Genomic DNA, 27,228 nt, shown 5'->3' with positions numbered 1-27,228 from the left:
TTATCTGGCTCACATTTTGCAATAAGACTTGGGAGACCAAGATGTAGCCATTATGGGAAAGTACTGGAACTTTAAGCTTCCATGAGACAGCCCAATTTGACCCTTATTTTAGATTTAAAGACAAACCATATGTTTACTGGGGTGTAATCTTGGTTTTGCTATTCTGTGCTTAAGTATTAGTTGTATTTTTATCTTTCCCCATCCTTTGTATTTACATTAACTGTACATTTTGTCGTAGCTGAAAAGGCAGAGCATCCTGTACAGCTCAAGGATTTAGACCCAGAGTTGTCTTCTCAGTTTGTGTTCTCACCCCCTCTTTTGAGGTCGAGGAGGAAACATGTGTCCAGCATTTCACGGATTGTGAAAGAATTGGTAAGTAATGTTTGTAATTACTTCCTATCCGTTTCAAGCTTGTCTCTGTAGCTCTTTTACAAACTAGATTCTTAAATTATGACTGTTGCAGAACCCTGTTCTGTAAAAGCATAATGTTTTTACAAGAAAAATTTAAATTAAATCAATTAAGTTAAAACTATTTGGCTTTCTTCTTGAGAGTTAATTATTATTAATACTTGCAAAAATAAATCTGCTTGTATATGTTTAAGATAAGAATAAATAAATGTTTGAGCTTTTAGCTATATTTTGGTGAATAAACTCCTACTATTCAAATTTGAATTTTCAGATGTTGGTACTATACTTCTGATGTAAGGGAAAATAACTGCTAATGTCTTAAGAAATGTGGACTTTTTATTTTTAACAACATTCTCCTTCAGTAATAATAGAACTGAGCAAACAATTGATTTTTTTTCAGTTTGGCCACCAAACAAACTAACTTAGTTCTTCTTGAACCAAAACTGAAATCTCCCCCTCCTCCCCTGGCAGAATGAAATAAATAAATAAATACATTTGAGTCAAACAAAACATCTTGAATGTCTATTTGAATTGACATTTCTTTTTGAAACAGCTTGACTTTTCCATGGAAAATTCCTCTCTCTCTCTCTCCCTCTTCCCCCCGGCCAAAACTTGGGCTAATTTACTATTTGCCCAAAATAATTTGTAATGTTCCATTCTCATATAAATCAGATTTTAAAACTCTTTTTGGGACTAAGCATGTTTATAAATTAGTCAGCACTCTTTAGGAGTGGGAGGGCGTCTATAGTATAAGTCATGTATATGTTTTCTGTTGCCTTAACAGGAGTTACCAATTAAAGAAGAGGATAACAAAACAGTAGAGTTTGTGGGAAAGCAGAAAGTGAAGAGAAGAAGAGCTACAAAATCAAAAACACAGAAAGCAAGCAAGTATGAAATGCTTAATACTTTCATGCAATTTTTGTAAAGATGATAAAGTGCAAAAATTCTCTTCATTCTAGATTTAGGTGGTAAACTTGCAAAGTCTGTAGTTCACTCCTACAGTGGAAAGGAGCGAATAGAGAGATGTTTTTCAGCAGGAAACCGAAGAACTGCATCTTGAGGACATTTGAATCCCTTGTTTTACAGTTTTGATGACTCTGTAAGAGTTCTCATGAGCCCACTGGTTTAAAAACACCAGAAATCCTTTGAGAATATTCAGTCACAATAAATTTGGGTGGGAAGCAATATTGCTAACTGCCAATTTGAAATATTGATATAAATTTTCTGATGATGTAGAGCTGCTGATTTGTCCTACATCCCATGTAGCAAAGTGAAAATCAATTCTTGAGTTTATCTTTGAGCACCTTTGTGTGGAACTGGGTGTCCCATATCCACTTTTTTTTAAATGGTTGGGGAAAATTACTGTGCCTCTTGATTCATTTATTGTTTTTTTGCTTCATTTTTTTTTTTATTATTTTCAAGGCTCAAATCTATCAATATGCATTTCCATTGAACAGTATTCTTTTTCTGGAATAAAGTTTTTTTTCAGAAGTAGAAGCCTAAATTGCTCTCCATCCACCTGAACGTTTCAAGACTTGTATTTAGGACTAGTTTGGCAGGGGGGGAGGGATAGCTCAGTGGTTTGAGCATTGGCCTGCTAAACCCAGGGTTGTGAGTTCAATCCTTGAGGGGGGCCACTTAGGGATCTGGGGCAAAATCAGTACTTGGTCCTGCTAGTGAAGGCAGGGGGCTGGACTCGATGACCTTTCAAGGTCCCTTCCAGTTCTAGGAGATGGGATATCTCCATTTATTTATTTATTTATTTATTTATTTATTTATTTATTTCTGTATCAGGCAAATGAGGAAATTATGCATGGCGGTCTTTTTCATTTAATTTCAGTAAGATTTAAGATGAAGGAAAGAGCCCTTTGCAGTTGGAAAACTGAAGAAGGAAAAGTTTAATTATGGTTTATCATTTTTAAAGGAATATCATAAAGATTCTTGCTGCCTCTAGCAAAACTTCAATTTTATGAACATAGGAAATACAATGAAAGGAACACTTTAGTTTATGCCATTGTTTCAAGCCATAGATTCCAATTTTTTAAAGTCTTCTGTTTCTCAGTATATAAACCAGTTCTCCATTGATGGGGCACATTTTTCCTCTCCAGTACATTTGGACCAGAATCTACTTGGTCAAGTACATCCTTATTTATTCTGTAGTTGTGTACAGGTCTGTCGCATCTTATGCGCATTTAACATGTGCAATTTCAGCTTTACGTGGTCGGTAAAAACAAAAAGAGAAAAACAACAATTTTAATACTGTACCTGTAGTGCGGGTGATTCCATTACTGCCATTACTCTCAATGTAATTTTGACTATACGCGATTTTCGCTTTACGCGCTGACTGTGGAACGTAATACCAGCGTAAGATGCGACAGACCTGTATACCTTTTTACCTCCTCTCCCCTCCCTGATGCAGAGTCGCTGTCTTCCCCACTTCCTCCCCTCTAGCAGCTGTATACAGATTAACTCTAGTCTTTCTTTTTTTGCTGCTCCAATCAATCCCTGACTATGTCCTTAATTAGCGGCATAGTGGTGACAATGGACCTAAAACAGGAACAAATCTGATATGGGATACTTGAAATATGGGACAGTTGACCTCTTTTAAGCTCTCAAAAGAGGCATAAAATTAAGGTAGCATAATCTCATGATCCATCAGGAGCTATTTATTTGCCTTTTTATCTTCCTGAAAATTATGATCTTCCCATTACATTTTTGATTGTCAGGAGCTTCAGCCATAAATGTTAATGTATTTTATACATGGAAAATCTCGCTCTTTACACAAAGTTATTAGTATAAATTATTCCCTTGTAAGATCCTGCTTGATCATAGAATTTCTTTGACCCTGCTTGATCATAGAATTTCTTTGGTGTGGCAGGGACTATAATTTTATTTGTTTTAATTTAGCTTTTTGGCTTTGTTTCTGTTTATCAAAACATCCATAAATGTGGTTTTGGGGGCTTTGTTTTTTTGTAAAGCATGATGTAATTCAGTTGTGACTTACCATTTCTTGCAGAACCACGGGGAAAGAATGTTCTTGGTCACCTCCACCAGTGGAGATTAAATTCATTTCTCCGTTTGGAAGTCCCATGGATGGGACAAAAAGCAAACAGAAAGAAACTGCAGAAACAGCAGAAAAGACTCTTCAAAAGAACAAAAAGAGACTGTCTAATTTTCCAAAGCCAGTCGTGCGCCGGAAGATGCTATAACTGTTTTTTAATTTGTAATGTACACCACTGTTTGTAAAGTCATCAAAATTGTGTGGATTATTAAAACAAATCATCTAATTTGGAAGAGAATAATTTATATAAATTATTGTAAAATTTCATAAACGGTCTTCAATAAGTAACTCCATATGGAGTGTGATTTCTTCAGTCAATGCAGTTTTTTCTATTTTATATTAAGACTTCATACATTTATATATGTAAATACAGCTTATTTTAGGAATGTTAAATAAAAATGTATACTTCACAACATGCTTATTGTCTGCTAGCTTTTTGAGAGGGAATAATGGTTTGAGTGGACCAAATTGCTTGAGAACATCTTAATGTTGTCTCGCCATAATTACTAACCCTCCAATATTAGGCCAAAACTCTTTTTAAAATTTTGTTTGTTCTTACTATAATGATAAAAAATTTAAAACCTGACCGTTGTTTTAAATTTTATAGAAAATGTTTAACCCTTTGGCACCAGTAATTGGGATTGTAGAACACAAGCTGCTAATTCCTTACATTCATGGTTAAAATGTACTGTATTGAAGTCAGAATGTAAACAGTTGTATTGAACCTGTGCAATATTTTTTTTTTGTATTTGTTTTAAACTTTGGGAAAGCTGCTCTTGCGTTTTATAAAACTAGATCACACCTCAGATGTTTCCCTATTTTTTTCCAGTTTGCTGTGTCAGCAGAAACCTAGCTATATAAGTGCTTTGGTATTTTCAATTATGTACAATAGGACATGCATTTAAAGGGACATTGCCTATATAAATTTGGACTAAATTGGAAAAAATGCGTTTTTAGAAAACTTAAGAGTAATAGAAATGCTACCACAATTTAAAATAGTGAACAATTGTCTGTGAACGTACATGCTTTTACGGAGTTCAAAATCAACACATCGTAACATTGAAAACCTGTAAGTGAAACTGACTTCAATTATTTTAATTGTCTAAGCCAGGGGTTGGCAACCTTTAAGAAGTGGTGTGCCGAGTCTTCATTTATTCACTCTAATTTAAGTTTTTGCGTGCCAGTGATACTTTTTAATGTTTTTAGAAGGTCTCTTTCTATAAGTCTATAATATATAACTAAACTATTGTTGTCTGTAAAGTAAATAATATTTTTAAAATGTTTAAGAAGTTTCACTTTAAATTAAATTTAAATGCAGAGCCCCCCCGGACCAGTGGCCAGGACCTGGGCACTGAGAGTGCTGCCTTCGGCACGCGTGCCATAGGTTGCCTACCCCTGGTCTAAGCTGAGAGCAATGCAAAAAGTATGCAAAGGTAATAGTTACAAACCAGACTTTTGTACAGTTATTTCACTGACTCTCTCAGGTGGCTGTGAAAGTGTCTCTTTAAAGCCTAAAATCGTATGAACAGTAGGAAAAGCTATTCCTTTTACAAGCAGACTCGAAGTGCTAGTCTGGTCTTTTAATATACTGGTCTTAATTCTTTGAACAATTTAGGTGGTATTTCATATATGTTGATTCATATCCAGGTGCAATTTTGAAGACTTCAGAACAGTGAAACCTGAAATTAAACTTTCCAGTTAGTGAAAGCTACTGCAATTACGTTAAGAAATAATTTATCAGGTAACTAGTATCTTGTACACAATGAGAAAATATTAATAATTAATAGACTGACCTTATCAAAAAGAAACAGCTTCCCTAGCTGTGTTTTTGATTTCTCAAAACAGGGTTCTCTAGCGAAGGAGTTGTATTTACTTTAAATGTTTTTCGGCTTTGAAATATCCTGGGAAGAGTGAAAGTAATAATAGCATGCCAAGTGTTGACAGTGTGAAAGTGGCAGTACGGGTGAGACCTTTCAGTCAGGTTAGTAGTTACTTTTAAATTTTATTGTACTTAGATTTAAATGTTAATAGGCTCTTAAGGAAAAAAGAGGATGCTCTTAACATGTTGAGTGTAATGCTTTGTACCTAAATTAAGTGTACAGAAATACAGTGAAATACTTAAAAATGAATACTAGGTAAAGGAGCAAACTACTTAAAAAGCAAGGGAAAGCTGACTTTTTTTTTTTTTTAATCAACATACTTTCCATGTACCAACCAAAATGATTTGTAAAAACCAAGTGCTGGAATCCCTGTTAGAACAGAATGAATCAAATTGTAGTAAGCATGGTGTTAGCTTAACAGGGTTTTAACATATTCCAGTTGTTTGTATCTTTTTTCCCCCAGTATGAAAAAGAATTCACTCTAAATAAGCAGAGCAAAAGATGGTATATCAAACTGCTACATCAAATGTTTAATGATTTGGCTGAGTATTTGTAAACTATTTTCTTTGCAAACTGCTTCTAGTAAAGTGTATAGTTTGGCAACACTTAGTGTTTGCTCCATCTGGTGGTGATTGGAATAATAGTAGTGAACATATTTGGACCTGGCATGCATTTTGTAATTTCATAGAAGCTTTAAGATACAATAAATTTGCTTAAAAGAAATTTGCCAACATAAATATCATACATTAAAATGAATTTATTTTGGACTATTGAAACTTTAAAACACATTCTTTGAACTTCAATGGTGTTGATTGGGACTGTACTATCACAAGGGAAGACAAATTTTAAGGAGGCATTTGAATGAACAGAAGGGAGTACAAGGCATAGAATACACAGACAAGTGGTAAAACAGGACTTCAGATGGGAATATTGGGAGGGGAGATATAGAAGGAAATTAGAGGAGAGATCTAGGCATTGGTGGATTGTGTGGTATCCTGAAGGGTTTTTTTGAAAATTGAAGTTGATTATAAGGGATTCTTTTGTCATTGTAGGAAATCCATCTCCCTGAGTGATGGTAACTAGGTCAACAAAAGCATTTTTCCATGAACCTAGCTGTGTCTACATGAGGGCTTAAATTGGCATAGCTATGTTGCTCAGAGGGAGTGATGGTGATGCTGATTAAGATTTTAAGTGTAGACCAGGCCTGATTCAACACTGAGTTTGCTTGCAAGTGTATTGCAGAGGAGGAGGATTGTGTCTACAGTGCTAGGAAAGAAAGAGGGGAGGGGAGGCCTTGGGAAGTAAGAGGGGTTATGTTTTCATTATGGGGTAGCATCAGGGACATAATTCCCATTCTTGAGATACAGATTTCAGGAGACCTTTCAGGAGTAAATATGAAAATTCCTCTGAATCACTCCATCCAGTTCACCACTAAATTGAAAAATGCTTGGCTCCCACCATCTGTTCCTAAGCAGAAAATTGAGTCACTTGGCAAGAGATCTGGCATTCTTTTAGATTCTCCTTCTTCCTGAAAGGAAGAACTTGAGCTCTTGAGGACACTCCCTAATACATCCTTTCCAATTCAACATCAGTTGATGAGGAATGCTGAGACTTGAGAGACAAACACCCACGTCCTTGCAGACTGTAACCCAAAAGGGAACATTACCTAAGAAGAAACATTGCCCCTTTACCCATTACCCATTTACCCTTCCAAAAGGCAAAGACACAATTAGCACAGAAAAAAGACCAAAAAGCATCACTACTTTCCACAAGCTCTAGCTTCTTCTCCAAAGAAGGGGACCTCTGTGCTTTGGATAAGCCTAAACCACAGAAGGAGACAGCATTCTTTCCCAGATACACATTTTAAACTAGGAGACGGAAGGAGGTGGCTTCTTCTGAGGTCCAACCAAGGAGGGAAGATGAGAAAACTAAAGCCAAGGGCTGATACTTTCTTGTTATGGATGGGAAATATCTTTCAAAGAGGTCATTGAGGAGGAATGGAAAATGCCAGACAAATGGAAAAGGCAAGCCCTGAATTCAGCAGGATCCCTAAAACTCAAAGAAGAATTAAGCTAAAGCGTACTAAGGACACTTTTACTTCTGAGTGTGTTCACACAGTGGTTTAATGTACTGTAATTAATACACATTAACTTCACATCTTCGTTAATTCGTCTTAACTTTCCTGAGCATCCCTGTATGGACAAGCCCATGAACAGTAGGTGATCGTTCACAGCAAATCCTCTATCAAAATTCTCAGACTCCTGGCTGGTTAAAGACTTGTATCAAATTTATAAGGACAATAATGATACATCTAGCAGTTTCAATCTTCATTTGACTGATTATGAATTTCTGTGTCAACGCTGTTGATAGTCTGGATGTTTCCACTTGGAAAAATCCACCTACAGACAAAAATATCTTTGACCTTTGTCAGACAAGATTAATAAGAAATGCTGATCAGTTCAGGATCATATGATGTAATATGCAATAATCAAAATGCAAAGGAATAAGCTATCCTTTACCGTCTCTCTCATTTTTGTGTGAATCTTCTGTTCACGGAGCAGAATTATAGTTGTAAGAAAACAAGTGGGCGTGATCTTGCTCCCTCTGAAGTAAATCAACAGGGTTGTGCTCTATAATTTGATGTACTTCTGAGAGAGACCATATTACTCCTGGGGGAATTCTGCACTACTGCACATGTGCATAATTGAGCCCTACGTATTTTTAATTTTTTGTGCAGAAAAAAGCTTCTGCGGAAATGTTGCTGCAGTTCCGTCTTTTGCCCACCAGAGGGCACTGTGGCGCTAGAACAAAGCAGCAGCTCCCTGCCAGCAAGGGGGAGGGGGGAGAGAGAGAGCCTGCCTTCTTTGCAGTGGGCCAGGTCAGGAGACTTGCTACGGGGAGACATACAGCGTGGGGTGTTGGGGTGGGGGGTTCAGATGGGGGCTCATAAGGGCTAGTGGGGGAGGACAGACTGGGGCAGTGGCTGAATGGGAGTGGAGACACAGGGCGATAGGGGAGGGAGGTGCAGTGCCACACTGGGGAGGGGGTACAGGGACACAGGAATGGGGTGGGGACATGGGGATGGGGGAGGGAGGTATAGGGACAGAGGAGTGGCTGGGTGGGAGCACAGAGACACATGGGGGAGGGGCCATATGGGAATGGTCAGAGTGGGGGTGGAGTGACGTGGATGGGGTGCAAAGACACATGGGAGTGCAGGAACACACAGGGACAGGGGAAGATGTGCCTGACTGAATGGGAGAGGCTAGGGGTCAGCCAGGGTCTGCATGGAGGAAGCTTCCTAACAATGCCTCCCCGTGCCACCCTCCCCCCCCAAACCTGTTCCATACTTTTCCCACCCATACCCAACAAACCTCCAAGTTCACACCCAGGCTCCTCAGCAATTTATTTCCCTCTCCCTCAGCTTCTCAGTTATCCCTGACTCCCCAAATCCTTTCCACTGCTGAGGGGTGCAGGAAATGCGGTTCTGTATTGTAGTTTAAATGAATTATTACTCAGTTCTGTATTAATATGCCTAGTAAGGAATCTATTTGTCAAAAAACATTTCCTGAATCTTTTTTGTTGTCTGTATTGTTACAGACATACTTGTTGACAGGTATTTTGTAATAAATGACTAAAAAGAATTGAAACTTGTATGATTATTTTGTCAATTAAAATATGCAGATTTTTTTCAGAATTTTAAAATATTGTGTACAGATTTTTTTAAGTTTGGTGTATAATTCCCCCAGGAGTAGCATAGCGTACCATTCTTCGTTCTGTTATGGCCATACCTACAATAGTGAAGGATTTTCCAACAATAGCTTATCAACACTAATGGCTGATGTGTTTACAGAATCAGGAAAAAAGCAAATTTGGACATGATTACAGATACTATCTTTTCCGTTCAAATCTGTTTCTATGGTATTTATTCCCTGATTACAGTTAAACTACATTTACCTTGTTTGGTTCAAGATAAATTTTGTGTGATTTTGTGAAATTAATGTATTGGACCTTTTATGATGAATATGTTGTGGTTATGTGTCCCAGTCGTATACACCCTCCATACCTAAATAACTACAAAACTCCTGTTGACTTTACTGGGAGTTCCACATACAAAGGGCTTGCAGGATTTGGTCCAAAATATAAATTTTGAGTAAGTGACTAGAATTGCTACTGGTTTGAGATTGTGATTTATAATTTTGATACAGAGGGAGAAGGATGCAGGCAGCAGGTGTGTGATTTCTATGAATTCCAGCAGCACAAGCATATATGATCCTAAGAATCCAGGGCACATGAAAACCTTTACTTTTGACCTGGCTTACTGGTCCCACAGTGGATTTCTAAAGGATAAAGATGGCATGCTCGTTTCAGCTGGATCCAACAGCAGATATGCAGGCCAGGTAAAATGTATTCAGAGGGCTATTTAAAAGCACTTCCTACCAATGTGAAATGTTAAACAACTCACTCTGTTGGTGACTGCAATTGTTACAATTCCCAAGAGTGGAACTGAGATGAATTAGCTGTATCTACTTAATGGATGTTTCAAACCAACATCTAAAACTACTTCCCATTTTCATTTATGCTTCCAGGTCCCGGAACTCTTAATATGTGAAGTACATTAATATGAAGTATATATTTGTCATAATTAAGCCAGACTTTCAGATTAAAATAGTAATTGCTAACCTCTGTACTAACTAAATAGTAATGCTTTTATGTGTGTGCATGTCAGAGTGGATTGATTTAAATTTAAGTGACTCAATAAGCAAGACAACTTGATTTTTAAATCATGGTTTTAATAATTTTGTTTTGCATTTGTGCTCTTAACTTATTTTCCTAAATAAAATAGGTTACTGGTAGGTAACCATTAAAACATGTTGATTTGCAATTAAATATAGCCTTTTCACAAAATCTAGTGCTTCTTTTTGCTAACCAGGAGTGCGCACTATATAAACATTTATTTAAGTAATTATTTAGCTTAATTTACAATTATTCAGATACTTAGTTTTTACATTTTTTTGTTATGTTATAAAATAGCGAATGATGTGTTTATTAGATTAACTTTTTTACTTGTAATTTGTGTCAAGGTCTCTGAATGGATATTTTTCAAATACAGCAGTTCTTAACTAATAAACTAAAATAACTTAGAGTGCTGGATACATAAGGGAAAAAAAACTTGAGAAAATTTATCAAAATATGACTTGCATTAATACCTCCTCTCTTTAATAAATCAGTTCTTATCTGTAGGTTAGTGAATTGAATTGATGGTTTCTGGTCACCTTGTCCTTCAAGATTTTAGAACTAGTAGAGCTCATCCTCAGACATACTTTTTATTCATAGATTGGAATTGGGAAAACAAGATTTTCTGCCCTTTTTTTTTTTTTTTTTTTTTGTCTCATTGGTTTCTTCATTTGAATGAACTAATCATTGGACTGAACTAGCTGAATAAACTGAAATGAAGAAAATATTCTCTCTGTACCTGTAGAAGAGGCTAGTGCTGTGAAAAACTGGTTTAGCACTTCAACAAATTCTGATTCCATTGCTTAGCCAATGACCTCAACTAGTTCAATTTTTTGATTTTCTTTAAAACTTGGCTGCAGACATATAGTGCTTAATATTACTGTTTAATTTAAATTATTTTAAAAGATTATAGTAAATTTAGGCCTTATGGGTAGTCGTCATTTCAAACTTAATTTTAATTAAGTTTTTTTTTTTTATTAAATCTGTATTTAAAACAAATTTGGAGGGCTGGGGATTGTTGAATCTTTTTTTAATCCCATTCTGGTGCATGTATTTACGTTCTCTATTAGTAAAAATGTCTCCTTTTAGAGAGAGGTCTTTCGTGACCTTGGTCAAGGAGTTCTAGACAATGCCTGGCAAGGTTATAATGCTACTCTCCTAGCATATGGCCAGACTGGCTCAGGGAAGAGCTATTCTATGATTGGATATGGTGCAAACAGAGGCATAATTCCAGTTGTGTGTGAAGAGCTCTTCAAACCAATTCAGAACCAGAAGAACAAGCAATATCAGGTATGGTCCTCACTGTTTTGTTTTCAAGATCTCTCCATATATGCTCTCAAGTTCAAATTTGGAAAACTGCCATTGCCATTTTAAAACTAGCTTCAGTGTTAATCAAACATAATATAAAATAACAAGTGAGAAGTGTTTGAATGAGGAGCTGATCTAATACAGGAGAACTTGAACCTATCCCTGTCCCAGTAATAGCTAACTTAATTCTGGCATGAACTTTGTTTTTTGTTTTCACTGGGTATAACTTTTTAAAATATCTAGGTAACCAAGGCACTTCTGAAAACTTTACCCACTGTCTAGTCACAACCTATCTTTTCCACACAGAAGACTATACATTTGAACAGTTACCTACATTTTGAACCTCTACTTACCTACTCCTTTATCTTAGCTATGCCTCTCCTCAGCATGATACAAGAGAAAAGCCTAACAATCAGGCATCAACAGACTTTCCAACCCTCACTACTGAAGGAAAGGAATAACTTTTTTCTTTTTAGTCATGTAAATTGTTTTATGTTTTGTCAAACTTCTTGTATTCCGTAGGAATAATGACCCTAGCATTGCAGCACAGGTTTTGCGATTATTAAGTTCTCCCACATCATGTGTGTCCAACCACAAAAATAGTTTCTATCTTTTCCTTCCACTCTGGTGTTCCTGGTAATTTCTATATATAACAGAGTAGAAGATCTTCATAGACTGCAGTGTAACCATGAGCCTTAGCCTTTACTAGTTACCATGAATAATTAATAGGAACCTGATAGCTCCTTCTAGCTACATTTGAATCTCAGGTACAGAACACTTACACCAGCTGCTATTCCTTTCAGTGCCTCGATAACTCAACCTCTCCCCATCCATTTTGGTGTGGTTTGCATCTAAGGTGGTACTAGTAGAGATCTGGCTCTGCACGTGAGCACAGGAATTGCACAGGGGCATTACCAGGGGGAATCTTCTTGCATTTCCCCACCTCGTTAGATGCTGCATGTGGGTTTTCCATTCTCTGACCTGATGGCAGCAGCAAACTTGGGAACTCATCCCTTACCACCGCATTCCCCATAATGAAGTGGAAATGCAAAGCCTATTTGGGACTACACTAACATTATAAAACTTTTTCTTCATTTTTGAAAAAACAAAAATAACTCCATAAAAATTAAGTGCGAAAAACGTTTATGCACCATTAAGACTGCAGTTAAAATCTCAAAATTCAGGAAGTGCAATAGTTAAGGCTCCAACAGCAATGCTTACTTGGTCAGGCTATGCATAAACTGTGTTTTTCCGTTTCTGAATGAACGTGGCTGGAATATATTGCTGTTTATTTAATAAAATATATACCATAAATCATACAAGTTTGCCACATTGCCAAATGAATGTCCGAATCTTTAATGTTCCCACTTGCTGATTTTTTTCTCATAACCATAATGTTGCAAGAATGAAATTTTGTAACTCTTAATAGCTAGTGTAGTTTGATGAAAAATGATTTATTAAAGTCCAACGTTTCCATCTTAAAATGGATAAGCTGACATGGCGTTTTCCTAAGACAAGCTGAGGAGACAAAGGATGGAGGAGGGAGGTTGGGGATTCATAGAAATGAGGGTTATGAGAGAGCAGTGTGGATCTGGAAAACAGTCTCACAAAACCAACTGTATGCATGGCTTATGCATTGACACAAGATATACCAACAGTCAGTTTAGTTTGAGACAAATGGCTTTTTTGTCCAGACAATCTGTGTTCCTTTGACTTAGAGATAACTGTATATCAAAAGTATGCTTTTTTTTCAAGAGAACTTTTTTATCTTCCAGCTGCTTCTTGTCTTTGCAGGTTACTTTCAGTATGCTGGAAATTTATAACGAGCAGGTAATGGTGTTGGTATATCATACTAATTCTGAATTTTAATCTTTTTCCATTTATGTTTATTTACTAACTTACTTGTTTTAAGTTCTCAGGCCTGGTGTACACAGTTAGGTCAATGTAAGGCAACTTATGTCGGTCTAATTATGTCAGCATACACAGCCTTGTCCCACCGATGTAAGTGCCCTACCACACTGACATAACTCCACCTCCACGAGAGACGTAGCACAAATGTTGGTGTCGTTCAGGCGAGTAGAGTGCCCTACACTCCTGAAGCCCTAGCATATACACCTCTATCTCGATATAACGCTGTCCTCGGGAGCCAAAAAATCTTAACATGTTATAGGTGAAACCGTGTTATATTGAACTTGCTTTGATCCACCGGAGTGCGCAGCCCCACCCCCCCCGAAGCACTGCTTTACCACGTTATATCCGAATTCGTGTTATATCGGGTCGCATTATATTGAGGTAGAGGTGTATTCTCTATTTTTATCAGTCAAGTGTCCTGCTGCCGGAACCTTTCCCCACTGGAGTGAAAAGCACTCACAGTGGGGAGGCAATGGGAAAAGGTTCTGGCAGCCCGTTTCACTGCCACATGTAGCTACACAACATAGTGAAAGGCGGGCTGTGTCCAGACTTGTCACCATAGTCTGTAGCTACACGTGTTGCACATGTATTTTACATGCCACTGTAAGTGTAGACATAGCCTAGCAGTTACTCTACAACGAAGAACCTTCAGTGGGAGGAAAATGGTGTGTTGCCAACACCACTGCTCGCTCTTCCTCTTCCTTCACTTGAGGGAGCCCCCACCAGACAGGCATCCGGACTGGGGGCCTCCATCAAGGCCCTGGTCTTGACTTGCTGGGAATGCAGCCTGCATGTCCCTGCCAATGAAGTAGGCAGGGGGAACTACCTGGTGTGAGAGGTGTCTGTTGGTGGAGTCCCTCATAATGCATGTAAGAGAGTTGCAGGAGGACAGGACTTACCTGCGTAGCTTCCAGGGGCATGATTACTTTAGTGCCAGGATGCTTGTAGAAACATCAGGGATGCAGGATGCTGGCCAAGTACAGATTACTACAGAGGCCCCAGAGAAGGAAGGAGAACCAGCTGCTTTGTGGGGAGGAGACTGGCTGCTGGCCACCTCGGGTCTCCTGTCCATTGAGATCAAGAATTGGTATCTGTACTGGCACAGGAGGAGAGGATTAGACCCCAGTGGCTGAGAGAGAGAAACCACAAGCCCCAAAGCTGAGAGGCTTGCAGCCACTGCATCCAAGAGGAAGAGAAAAGGGACGAGATAAGGGACTCCTTTCTGAAGGGGATGGAGGCATCCATCTGGTCACCAGACAGAACATCCTGGGAGGTATGGTCCCTGCCTGGAGTTTGCATCCAAGATGTTACGGAAAGGTTACCAAGGCTTATCTGTCCCTCTGACCACTACCCCATGCTGCTCATCCATGGAGTTGGTGGTCTTTATGGGGGGAGGGATAGCTCAGTGGTTTGAGCATTTGCCTGATAAACCCAGAGTTGTGAGTTCAGTCCTTGAGAGGGCCACTTAGGGATCTGGGGCAAAATCAGTACTTGGTCCTGCTCGTGAAGGCAGGGGTCTGGACTCGATGACCTTTCAGGGTCCCTTGTAGTTCTATGAGATAGGTATATCTCCTAGTTGAGGGCAAGGGCCTAGGCAGGGACATGCAAATCCTGGAGATGGATGCATAGCTGTTGAATTGGTGTCAATGGGAGGACTTTGGTTTCTTCGATGATGAGATGCTGTGTCAGGAAGGAGGACTGCTGGGAGGAAATGGGGTCCACCTGACCAAGAAGTGGAAGAGCATCTTTGCGCACCAACTTGATAATTGAGTGAGGAGGCCTATGTTCAAATGGGGCAGATGACAAAAGCCCACAGGTAAAATTAAAAAGACTAACTTAACAAAGGGCTAGATGTTGGTGGACATGGCAAATTAAAAGAGGGTCATAGGAGCACCAAGAGGGTAATCAGTGAGGGAATCTGCTCAGCATCTTAAATGTCTTTGCACAAATGCCAGGCATATAGGGAATAAACAGGAAGCACTGGAAGTATTATTGCATGTGCTAAATTATGACATAACTGGCAGCACAGAGATTTGGAATAAATCTGATGACTGGAATACTGGCATAGAGGGTTGGGGGATCTCTTGTACAGGAAGAACAGGCAAGGAAGAAAAAGATGAGGTATTAAATTATGCATCAAGAACTGAGGTGGGCAACTACAGCCCGCAGGCCACATCCAGCCCGTGGGACCGTCCTGCCTGGCCCCTAAGCTCCTGGCCCAGGATGCTAGCTCCTGGTCCCTTCCCCGCTGTTCCCTCTCCCCCTCAACTCACTCGCTCCACCACCGGCGCAATGCTCTAGGCGGTGGGGCTGTGAGCTTCTGGGGCAGTGCCTGACCCGGTGCTCTGAGCTGTGTGTGGCCGCCAGCCACCAGTGCTCCAGGCAGCACAGTAAGGGGGCACGGAGCGGGGGAGAAGGGGGTTGGGGGTATGGATAGGGGTCGGGGGGAATAGGGGTCCCGGGGGGCAGTCAGGAAGGAGGTGGGGTTGGATGGGGTGGCAGGGGGCAGTCAGGGGCAGGGGTTCCGGGGGCAGTCGGGACAGGGAGAAGGGAGGATTGGATGGGGCAGGGGTCCCAGCGGGGGCTGTCAGGAATGAGAGGAGGGGTTGGATGGGGCAGTGGAGGGCAGTCAGGGATGGGGGTCTGGGGGCAGTCAGGGGAGAGGGAGTGGGGGCGTGTGAATGGAGCAGGGGTCTCGGGGGCTGGGAGGGGCTGTCAGGGAACGGGGAGGTTGGATGGGGCAGGAGTCCTGGAAGGGGGGGGCACATCCCCCTCCCCTAACCAGCCCTCCATTCAATTTCCGAAACCCGATGCAGCCCTCAGGCCAAAAAGTTTGCCCGCCCCTGATCAAGAACATATACACTTGTTCTGAGGTCCGGAAGAAAGTGAGGGGCAGACCAGTTGAAAGTATCTGCGTAATGATAAAAGGGGGGACATTGGTTGTGGCATTGTCAAATGTCATATCTCATTCCTGCATTGTGACTTGGTGTTGTCTGTTTTATCTGAATTTTGCAAATGGGTTATTTCTATTGATGCTATTTAGAAAAACCCATGGGCTTGATTCTGCTAGTACTCTGTGCATGGAACTCCTCTTGGAGGGAAAGATAGGCAGTTCCATATTCAGAGTGCTTAAAGGATTGCCACTCCAAATGAATGTGCAGAGAGTAACAATTCCACACATGTTAAAAAGACAGTTGTGTTATGTATTCAAAGTAACAAGCATTTCTACCAACTAGCTGTGGTTTTATGATGTGCCAGATGGTAATAAACTACCATAAACAGTGTTTGTATAGTTAATTGCTTTACTGCTTGCTACTTACAAAATCACGCTATCATTTCTTGACTTTGAAAGATTTTTTCCATTCTTTGTTTTCACAAAATGTTCTTTTTCAATCACTACATAGCTGTATCCAGTAACACATTTTGACTGTAAATACCTCTCCATAGGTAATAGATTTACTGTCTGAAACCAAGAAACCTGGTGGACTCAAGGTTAGAGAAGACCAGCAACAAGGCTTTTATGTGGATGGTTTGAAACTGGTGCCTTGTGACAGCTACGCACAAATTGAGAGGTTAATGGAACAAGGAACTAAAATAAGAACCACAGCTTCAACCAGCATGAATGCTACAAGCAGTCGATCTCACATGGTCATTACCATCCAATTCAAACAGGTTCAGTATGAGGAAGCCCTATTTTCCACTATTCAGCATATTTGTTTCACAAGATTAAAATTCTTATTTAACTAATTCTGCAAGAAAAGTAAATTCACAAGGTAAATTCTCTTAAATTCATTGCAGACACAAATTCAAAGCCCCTTCATTTTCCTTATATGCATTGACCACATTTCCTAATATGTTACAGAAGGTGATTTTTTTAAATAGAATCTTAAAGCAATGGCTCTCAACCTTTCCAGATGACTGTACTCCTTTCAGGAGTCTGATTTGTCTTGCATACCTCCAACTTTCATCTCACTTAAAAACTACTTGCTTACAGAATCAGACATAAAAATACAGAAGTGTCACAGCACAGAAGTGTTACTGAAAAATGGCTGACTTTCTCATTTTACCATATAATTATAAAAAAAATCTATTAGAATATAGATATTGTACTTACATTTCAGTGTTTATACTGCTCTAGGTACTATAAAAGTCATTGTATGAAATTTTAATTTGTACTGACTTCGCTAGTGCTTTTTATGTAGCCTGTTGTAAAACTGAGCAAATATCTAGGTAAGTTGATGTACGCCCTAGAAGGCCTCCGCGTACCCCCAGGAGTACATGTACCCCTGGTTGAGAACCACTGGCTTAAAGTATTTGGGGGTTTACTTACATTAAATAATAGCATAGAGAGCACACTGTGATAGACCCAGACCAGTTGGGAACAGCAGAGTAGCAGAAGGGAGATATACTGGCCACTGGATAAGTAGTTTTCTGTTCCCTGATTGACCAGAGCAGGGGCTGCTCCAGGCTAATAGACCACCAGACTCCAATTAACCTGCTAAGAGTCAGGTGAGGCAGTTAAGCACCTGACTCTAATTAAGGCCCCTCTGATGCTATAAGGAAGTGTGTGAGAGGAACTGGGAGCAAGAGGTGTGTAAGAAGCTGAGCATGAGTAGGCGTACTGCTGGAGGACTGAGAAGTACAAGCGTTATCAGGAGGAAGGTCCGGTGGTGAGGACAAAGAAGGTGTTGGGAGGAGGCCATGGGGAAGTAGCCTTGGGAGTTGTAGGTGTCGTGCAGCTGTACCAGGAGCCACTCTAAACAGCTGCAGTCCACAGGGCCCTGGGCTGGAACCCGGAGTAGAGGGCGGGCCCGGGTTCCCCCCAAACCTCCCAACTCCTGATCAAACACAGGAGGAATTGACCTGGACTATAGCTTCTACCAGAGGGCAAGGTCTCTGGACTGTTTCCTGACCCACAGGGTGAATCTGTGAAACGAGCAAATCCGCCAATAAGCGCAGGACCCACCAAGGTAGAGTAGGAACTTTGTCACAACACTTATAAAGTTTGTGGATGATACCAAGCTGGGAGGAGTTGCAAATGCTTTGGAGGATAGGATTAAAATTCAAAATGATCTGGACAAACTGGAGAAATGATCTGAAGTAAATAGGATGAAATTCAATAAGGACAAATGCAAAGTACTCCACTTAGGAAGGAACAATCAGTTGCCCACATACAAAATGGGAAATGACTGCCTAGGAAGGAGTACTGTGGAAAGGGATCTGGGCGTCATAGTGGATCACAAGATAAATATGAGTCAACAGTGTTGCAAAAAAAGCAAATATCATTCTGGGATGTATTAGTAGGAGTGTTGCAAGACACGAGAAGTAAATTCTTCTGCTCTACTTGGCGCTGATTAGGCTTCAGCTGGAGTATTGTGTCCAGTTCGGGCGAACATGTCAGGAAGGATGTGGACAAATTGGAGCGAGTCCAGAGAAGAGCGACAAAAATGATTAAAGGTCTAGAAAACATGACCTATGAGGGAAGATTGAAAAAATTGCATTTGTTTAGTCTGGAAAAGAGGAGACTGAGGGGGGACATAACAGTTTTCAAGTACCTAAAAGGTTGTTACAAGGAGGGGGGAGAAAAATTGTTTTTCTTAACCTCTGAGGTCCCTTCCAGTCCTATCATTCTGTGATTTGGAAATAATTTGTGATTGCTGTAGTTCTCACTGCTGGTCATCCATACACAGAGCTGTATGTGATAACAGGCCTGCCACTATCAAGCTGGTTGCAGGGAGTTTCTCCTTACATGGACTCAGATGCAGATGGAGGTATGGGAGTGCAGGCATCAGATTGCAAAAGTGATGCTGCTGTCACAAATGGCTTATTGCAAGGATAAGCTCCACTGGTGCCAGCCATGGCATTCTTTGTCCACACATGCACCGATGAAACTACATCTGTGTTTGGCTGTCAATTGCTGGAATTGCAACCAATTCCCAATGCAGACAAGGCCAAGCTTATTGCAACCTCCTTTAGGTGTCCGTTGTTCCAGTGTGTCTCAGTATGGTATTCGTGTTACTGGTCAAGTCTTGCTTTGACCTGTCTTTTAGCAAGTATTATTTCAAAGGCTCCTTTGAACTTCTGTATACTCGCCTTCTCTGTACACTGTGGTTTGCTTCCCCTGTTGATGCTGGTCCATTGATATGGATGTAACTGTTTGTATCCCAGCTAAATTTATCTTCCTACCCCCGCCCCTTAAGTCTGTCTTGCTTAATTTTTACACAAAAGTTCATTCTCTTTCGGCCATAACGTTACTTTCCATATTTTCAATAATTCTCTGCTTCTTAATGCCAGTACATATTACAATATATTTACTCAGACTATCCACAGAGCTTTTAGGTTGCTGTACCTTGCTGTGATTTTAAGGATATGGCTTAATATCTTATTTTCCTTTCACTGATGGAATTTCTTTCAGATTTTTCTAGATGAAGATATCACCAAGCAGTCCGTTATAAATCTGGTGGACTTGGCAGGAAGTGAAAGGCAAAAGTCTTCAGGCTCTGAAGGGGACAGGCTGAGAGAAGGGACATGTGTAAATCTGAGTTTAACCACCTTAGGAAATGTCATCAGGTACAACAAGGACCTTTCTGCAAGTGGCACATAAACTGTGTGTGTGTTTGTGTGTGTGTGTGTGTGTGTGTGTGTGTGTGTGTGTTCAAAAGGTAGGAATGGCAGCCTTCCCTCAGTTTAGATCTTCTACCTAGTAAGCTTAACAGAATTCTTTGCACTTCTACAGTGCATACCATGGAGCAATCTGAAAACACTTTATAAACATTAATAAATTAAGCTTCACAACATCCCGGAGAGGTAAGTAATTTTATCTCCATTTTAAAGTGGAGAAACTGAAGCATAGAATATTAATTGACTAGCCCATGTTCTAAGCATCTGGGTCAGATCTGGGAAGAGAAATCATGATGTGCTGCCTCACTTTGTTGTTAGTCAGAATTTTTTAAAGCACCTTGTAGTTTTGCATGTCTCAATTTTCAGGCACACAACTTGAGACACCTTTAAAATGCCCTGATTTTCTGAGGGTTGTTGCTTAGTGCTTTTTAAATAAATCAGGTTCTTTTAACTCAAATTGAGGCACCCAAAGTTATTAGTTTTAAAAATCTTGACCATTATTTTATAGATCAGCTAATGTATGATGTACAATTATGGTACCATGAGCTAATATAGTGAAGCATCTACACAGATGCAGATAGTGAAAGTATTTCTCCTTGTTCTTTAGCTAGATTTATCGTCAAGAGTATTGTTTAACTTTTTACTCACTCAATCCATTTTTCCCTTAGTGCTCTGGCTGAGGTGGCTATGGGGAAGAAAGTGTTACATATCCCATACAGAGACTCAGTTCTAACAAAACTCCTGCAGTCGGCTCTCGGGGGGAACAGCAGGACTATCATGGTAAAGTTGACTGACTTGCTCAGTAATTGGGTTCTGGTATTTTATTAAAATAGAAGAACAGTCAGCTAGATTCCCAAAGGAACTTAGGTGTGACAATGCTCAGCATCATCCTGCCTAACTTCTAGGCACTTAGAAAATCCCTGGGATTCACAAAAGCCTGGGTTAGGCACCTCAGCTCCCTATAGGATGAACAGGAAGAGAGAAGCACCTCAGAGTTGGATTCACAAAAGCTAGAATGGTGCCTCATCTAAGCTAGCCAATAGGAGATGCCAAGGTGAGGGGTGTGTCCTAAGCCCCACCCCTCTCTTGGAGGTAGGTGACTAAGTCCAGGCTGGAGGGAGGCACCTCTCTCTGCTTCAGATTCTCAGCTGCAAACCCTCTCTTGGCATTAGCCGCTTATGCTCTTTTACCAAGAAGTCTGGGCATGGAGGACAGGGAAGGAGGAAGCACTCCCTCATTTCTTTTAGCCCAATAGTTATTGTACTCACCTAGCATGTGGGAGATCCCAGTTCAAGTACCCCCTCCACCTGAAGGGGAGAAGGAATTTGAACAGGGATCTGCTACCTCTCAGGTGAGTGCTCTAACCACTGGGGTATGGGATATTCTGATGCGGGGCTCCCTCAGTCTCTCCTCTTGAAGCAGTTCCACTGTGGATAAATAATTTTAAAAGCCTTTGGATGAGGGGGCCTGGATCCTTGGGTCCTGCCCCATTCCAGGGAGGGCTCTAACCACCAGGCTGCAGAGTCATCCTCATGCTTGCTCGCTCACTTTCTGTCCCAATGACCACATGTGGCTATTCTGATAACCCCCAACCTTATGTGCACTGTCCGATTCAAGGCCAAGTTCTTTTGACCCTGCCTCCCTCAAGAAGTGTGCCTGTACAGTAATATCTATAACCGTTCCTTTTTAAGTATTAAGTACTTTGTTTATTTTAACAATGTTATAAAAGCAATCAAGCTTATTATCTATACTTCAAGATAAGTTAAATCCTTTATTCAGTGTTTGTCATTTGAAAATCAGATTTAAAAATGCACCTGCGTCCTGCACATTCCTACCTTTGCACTCACAAAGGGGGTGTGCACACAAATCAAGGTTTGCTAGCACATTGGAATTTGCATGAGTGCACAAAAGTTCTACGACTTTTTGTATATGGCCTTTTGAAAACTGGTCTCTACTGTTTTCTTTGGAGCCCACCTTTGATCATCCATGCTGTGGGCCAGATTTTGCCATCCTAAATAAAGCAAAACTCCCCTTGATTCTGTCATTGCCTCCAACTGACTGACTATTTCTATAGTGCCGTTAAGTGAGGGAGCAAGAAAATGAATCGAAAGGGGCTGGTGTGCATGCATGAAAATGCTGACGTCTAAATTTTCATAACTTTTTAAATTATTGAGCCAGTTTTCTTCAAACTTGAGTCTTTCGTTCCTCGGTGGAGTGTGAAACAAACCAAAGGCCATACTCTCTACATCTTGATCATACGAGTAGTCCCGTTGAAGTCGTGGAACTATTTGCATGAGTAAGGACTACCAGTGTAAATAAGGGTATTCAGGATCTAGGCCCACATGACTAATTTTGTACAAACTAGGTTAATCTGTTTAAAATATCTCTCCTCATTTTCCTTGCACTACCTCCAAAAATGGTGGTGGTTAATCATCATCATCATCATCATCATCATTTCTGTATTACAAAAGGTGACTTGCCGTCTTAGAGACACTAAGGACTCTCTTTATATTTAAGGGGCTTACCAATGGATTTGTCCTTTGTAAACCTTCTCTGATCTGTAATATCTTTGGTGATTATAAAAACAATAAACAGAATTCAACTATGGAATCTAAATTGTATTAACACTTTTTATATATACTCACAGATTGCAGCTGTAAGTCCAGCAGACATCTGCTATGAAGAGACTTTGTCAACATTACGATATGCTGAGAGGTATAGTTTTGTGGTTTTTCAGATACTGTAAAATTGTTTGCATTTCTGCTGTGAGTCCAAGATGCAGCCAAACACTCAGGCAAAATAACAGGAGACACCAGTAATAAATGACAAACCCAATGCAGTGTAAATAAAGATGTATGAAACGTGAATAAACAAAAGCAGTGGGTTGAAGTAGTAAATTAAGAGCTCACCCTTAGACATTAAGGGTGAGGTTTCTGATCACTAAATTGTGTGGAGAGTGGTGGTTATATGTTGTCCTGGGAACCTTTGGCCTCCAATATGTCTCTCTCATTCCACTCCAGCTTACTTCTCTATCTTCCTCACCCTCCTCATCCACTTCTAACCCCAATTATGACTCTCTGAAGAGGTGTCCTTTCTCTCCCAAGACATCCTCACTCCGTATCCAGTCTTTCAGCATAGGAAGTCCCCATTTTTCAGTCTCTGCTGCAGCATGCACATGTTGCCTCCCCCTGATGTTTCCTGGGCTGAGAATTGGGCTAGGAGCCAGCAATGGGGCACATGTGCAACTACTTGAGAGGATGGTGAGAGCATGTCCCTGCAAACCCAGCTTCATACTATCATGTTCATGTCTTCTGTGTGACTTCAGACTTGATGCAGTCTTACTTCCTGGTCTGACTTGATGTCTCGTTTATGCGGTTGCACCACTGCAACAAGACCCTACTAAAAGAGCCAGCTGGGGAAGAAGGGGATGGTTACTGTGCTGGCAGAGACAACACAGGGCTGGGACTCCTGTTTCCAATGCAGGGGAAGACATCATATGCCTTCAGCACCTGAGATAGTGATGGTGTTTTTATTTGTAAAGTTCCAAAACTCCACTTAATATTTCAAAAAAAGCATTTTAGCTTAGGAAAGCTCTTCTCTACCAGCCAAAGCTCTGTGCTGAGGTTGACTGCATCATGGTGTAATAACTGACTGGCCTCTTTTTTTTTTATTATTATTATTATTTGCATATGCGAAAGAACAAAAAAGATCAAGAACAAAGCAGTGATAAATGCAAGTCCAATGGAGAAGCATATAATGGAGCTGAAAGCAGAAAATAACAAACTGTTGTCAAGACTGACTGGGCTTGGAAACTCTGGGAAAACAGTAGCAGATGAAACCAGTATGTATTACAAAGTTAACCCTGCTAAAGGAACTACAAGTACCAGATGGCTCAGAGTTTCTCAAAATGTCACCTGGAGCCCTTTCTAGTGGCCTATGGCATTGACAGCATAGGGGGACTGGTAGAGTTGAAAGGAGTTCAATCCTTGAGGGGGCCACTTAGGGATCTGGGGGAAAAATCTGTCTGGGGATTTGTCCTGCTTTGAGCAGGGGATTGGACTAGATGATCTCCTGAGGTCCCTTCCAACCCAGATATTCTATGATTTTATGAGGTATAGGTTCATGGGAAGTTCTCTCTTCTGAACTGGACAAGAGAGAGGGCTGGAGAACCTCCTAAGGAACAATGTAAAGCTATTGTGCATATGTAGTTTTATAGATGGTCATGTAATATTACTAATAATACTTAACACTTGTATAGCGTGTCTCATCATATGCTCTCAAAGCACTTTACAAAACATTTAAACCCATTATTGCCAACCTCAAGCATTCAAAAACCAGGAGTCAAGCCCCATAAAAATCATAAGATTGGCTTAAAAATCATGAGACTTTTTATTGAAATAGTAAAGCGTATACTCTTTTTTTTTTTTTTATTTGCCTTCCAGTTTCTGCACCGTTGGGGTATACCCAGTTCTTGTTTTCAGACTTTTCTCCACAACCATAAGAGCTAAAAACTGTTTTAAACAATAAAAGCTGAGATTTTCATGTAATCACACGATTCCAGTAGTTGGGGCTTTAAAAAAAAATCACACACACACTCCTCCCCCAAATATCACAAGACTGGCAGTAAGCTCATAAGGGTTGGCAACACTAATCTTCACAACATGCTTGTGAGGCAGGCAGGTACTATCTCTATTTTACAGATTGGGACAGTCAGTCACAGAGAGGTTATCTGACGCATCCAAGAAGAGTAGAAAGATTATTCCAAGGACGCTTCTGAATTTGGATCTTTTTCTTTTCCTTTAGCAGAGGACTGCCAAGATCTAGCTTGCTTTCTAAACTTTGCATCTGAAAGTTGCTGCATTAATGGAGGGAGCTAACAGAGCTCCTGTATTTCTATCTGTAAATACGGAGATGCTATATTATGATTTAATCACTTTATAATGGTTATTCAGACATTATCAAAACAGGTACTTCTTTTGGAAGTTAAAAATTAATACATGAAGATTAAATTCACAGGGGTTTTGTGCCTTTGTATGTACACACATCCCAGCTGAAATTTCCTCTTTCCCCTTCCAGAAGAACTGCGATGTTTGCTGGCTGAAAATGAACTGCGGATTCGGACTATTCAGTTAACATGGGAATATCGTCTGGAAGAAGCTCGGAAGGAATGGGAACAGCAGTATGCTGCAATTACTCAGGTAAGCTTTTGCTTTAAAGGGCAGTGCAAGTTATAGACTTACTATAGTTCCTTTCCAGTCTTCCTTTGGCTACCATGTCTGTCCACATTTGGCTTGTTTTAAAAGATACATTACTTTTAAAGTGTTTTTTTCTAAATCTTGCCTCCTCTTGTGTCTTTTTAAGTTTGGATAAATTGCAAAAGCATGCCGCTTAAATTGTGTTATATAATAATCAGTGATAACATGTTTTGTTTATAGCCATTATTGTTCCATTTAATGTGATTATGAGGAAGAGTGGTTACTTTTGGAAACAAAGCATTTGTATATAAAGAAAATCAAGCCATGTACAAAACTTACAAGACCCAGGCCAGTATCACTTCCAAGCACTGAGGGATAGAACCAAAGATTTCCCCCTTTAAATGACATATGAGTTAGCTAACTTTAACTAACATTTACAAATGTTTTCTGACTTGCATTATTTAAAAGAATAATTAACTTTTTTAATTGGAGTGTTAAAAGTAACCATTCTTAATATGATTTTTTTCTAGACTTTTTTCCCCCAATGAAAAAAGCCTTGCCATGTATTTAAAAATACAATCTTGCCTTTGAATTAAGGGATAGGAAGATCCATGTTATGGCAAGTTACAAATTAGCCCCTCCCAATTGTCTCTTATCTCTTCATTCCTGCCATATGCCTTCGAAGTCAGCCTCCATCAGTCATTTGCCTGCTTCTTCCCAAATTGCCTTTGTGTTTTCCTCAAAGCCACCCTTTGTTTTGAATAGTCTCCCTGAATTAGTCAGCAAAGCCACTACCCTTTCATCCTTTGAATCCTGCCTTAAGACCCATTTCAGCTATCACACACATGGTAACTGCCAACTGATAATGACTATGTGGATGGCCAATTTGGATACATGATATTTAGTTATATTTTATAGTGTATTTTTAAAAGTTTGCTCACAATTATCTAGCTGTATGCATAATTAGCCTCCATCAGCGTATCTTCTTATTACTGTTTCATGCATCCTCCCTGTTCTTTGATTCACAGTTACACCCACTTTTTGTGTCTTGTCTTAAATTAGACTGTAAGGTCTGAGGAGCAGGGATGATCTTTGACAGGATGTTTGTACAGTGCCTCTCCCTATGGGACTCTGATCCTGACTGAGCCTTCTAGATGCTACTGCAATATGAATAATAATAACTATTATGCCCATGCCACTTAACAGATAGTAGGCCAAGGGCAGGGCCCACTCTAGGCACCAGCGCTCCAAGCATGTGCTTGGGGCGGCACTTTCCAAGGGCGGCACTCTGGCTCCATTTTTTTTTTTTTTGGCTTGGGGCACAAAAAGTCGGGAGCCGGCCTTGAGCGGAGGTGACCTGTGGCAGTGGGGGGCACGGGGAGGGCCGCAGGAAGTAACCCTGGGGGGGAGCACAGGAACCACCTCCGCTCCGCCTGCTCCCCTGAGCATGCCACCGCCGCTCTGCTTCTCCCCCCTCCCTCCCAGGCAGGGGGGCTCTGGCTTTCTGGCCACCCCAAGCAAAAAACGCGGCGGCCAGAACAGCAAAGCAAAAAAAAAAAAAAAAGAACCTGCGGCGAGGCCGGAGCCAGGGTGCAGAGGGACTCCCTGCCCTGCAGATGTTCCCTGGCTAGCAGGGGGAGGCGGACAGAGAGAAGGGGGGTGGCCAGGGCTTCAGCGGGGCGCTGCCACGCGGCCCCTCCCACTGTGCCTCCTGCCAAGAGGGCTCCGCACCACTCCGGGCAGCTGGGAGGAAAGGACGCGGTCTGCCTTGCCAGGCTTGCTGCAGGGCACTCCCGTCCTCCATGCCGCTGCCCCCTACAGGGCGGCCGGAGCAGAACAACAACAAACAAACAAACAAAAAAATCAGCCCTGCTGCCCTAGGATTGGGCAGAATGCCGCCTCCTACAAGCTGCCGCCCCAAGCACCAGCTTGCTCGGCTGGTGCCTGGAGCCGGCCCTGCTCCCAGGCTTGCCGCGCAGATCAGCTGTTTTGTAGCAAGCCTGGGAGGGAGGGAGGAGAAGCGGAGTGGCAGCGGCGTGCTCAGGGGAGCAGGCGGAGCGGAGGTGAGCTGCAGCAGTGGGGGGGCGCGGGGAGGGCCGCAGGAAGTAAC

The 27,228-nt window shown here is 40.8% G+C and overlaps 2 protein-coding genes across 4 annotated transcripts in view; both read left to right on the top strand.

The window, feature by feature from the left end:
• Positions 1-4,275, top strand: part of AHCTF1 (AT-hook containing transcription factor 1) — a 75,378-nt gene extending 71,103 nt beyond the window's left edge. For all 3 annotated transcript variants that reach the window (XM_005311505.5, XM_042845840.2, XM_065589179.1), the window contains 3 exons: positions 239-372; positions 1,193-1,296; positions 3,425-4,275. In XM_005311505.5, the coding sequence (XP_005311562.2) occupies positions 239-372; positions 1,193-1,296; positions 3,425-3,617 (431 nt within the window). In that variant the 3' untranslated portion in view covers positions 3,618-4,275. The remainder of the gene's footprint in view (positions 1-238; positions 373-1,192; positions 1,297-3,424) is intronic.
• Positions 4,276-5,396: 1,121 nt separating this feature from the next.
• The window catches only part of LOC101940000 (kinesin-like protein KIF28), a 47,375-nt gene continuing 25,543 nt past the window's right edge, over positions 5,397-27,228 (top strand). Inside the window, exons 1-10 of the mRNA XM_065589980.1 lie at positions 5,397-5,450; positions 9,555-9,746; positions 11,173-11,373; positions 13,186-13,221; positions 16,750-16,979; positions 19,708-19,872; positions 20,592-20,703; positions 22,571-22,638; positions 23,622-23,764; positions 25,000-25,121. Coding sequence (XP_065446052.1) covers positions 5,397-5,450; positions 9,555-9,746; positions 11,173-11,373; positions 13,186-13,221; positions 16,750-16,979; positions 19,708-19,872; positions 20,592-20,703; positions 22,571-22,638; positions 23,622-23,764; positions 25,000-25,121 — 1,323 coding nt within the window. The remainder of the gene's footprint in view (positions 5,451-9,554; positions 9,747-11,172; positions 11,374-13,185; positions 13,222-16,749; positions 16,980-19,707; positions 19,873-20,591; positions 20,704-22,570; positions 22,639-23,621; positions 23,765-24,999; positions 25,122-27,228) is intronic.

The sequence above is a fragment of the Chrysemys picta genome, chromosome 3 (assembly GCF_011386835.1).
Source record: "Chrysemys picta bellii isolate R12L10 chromosome 3, ASM1138683v2, whole genome shotgun sequence".
NCBI classification, from domain to species: Eukaryota; Metazoa; Chordata; order Testudines; family Emydidae; genus Chrysemys; species Chrysemys picta.
This window is presented reverse-complemented; position numbering and strand designations above follow the sequence as displayed.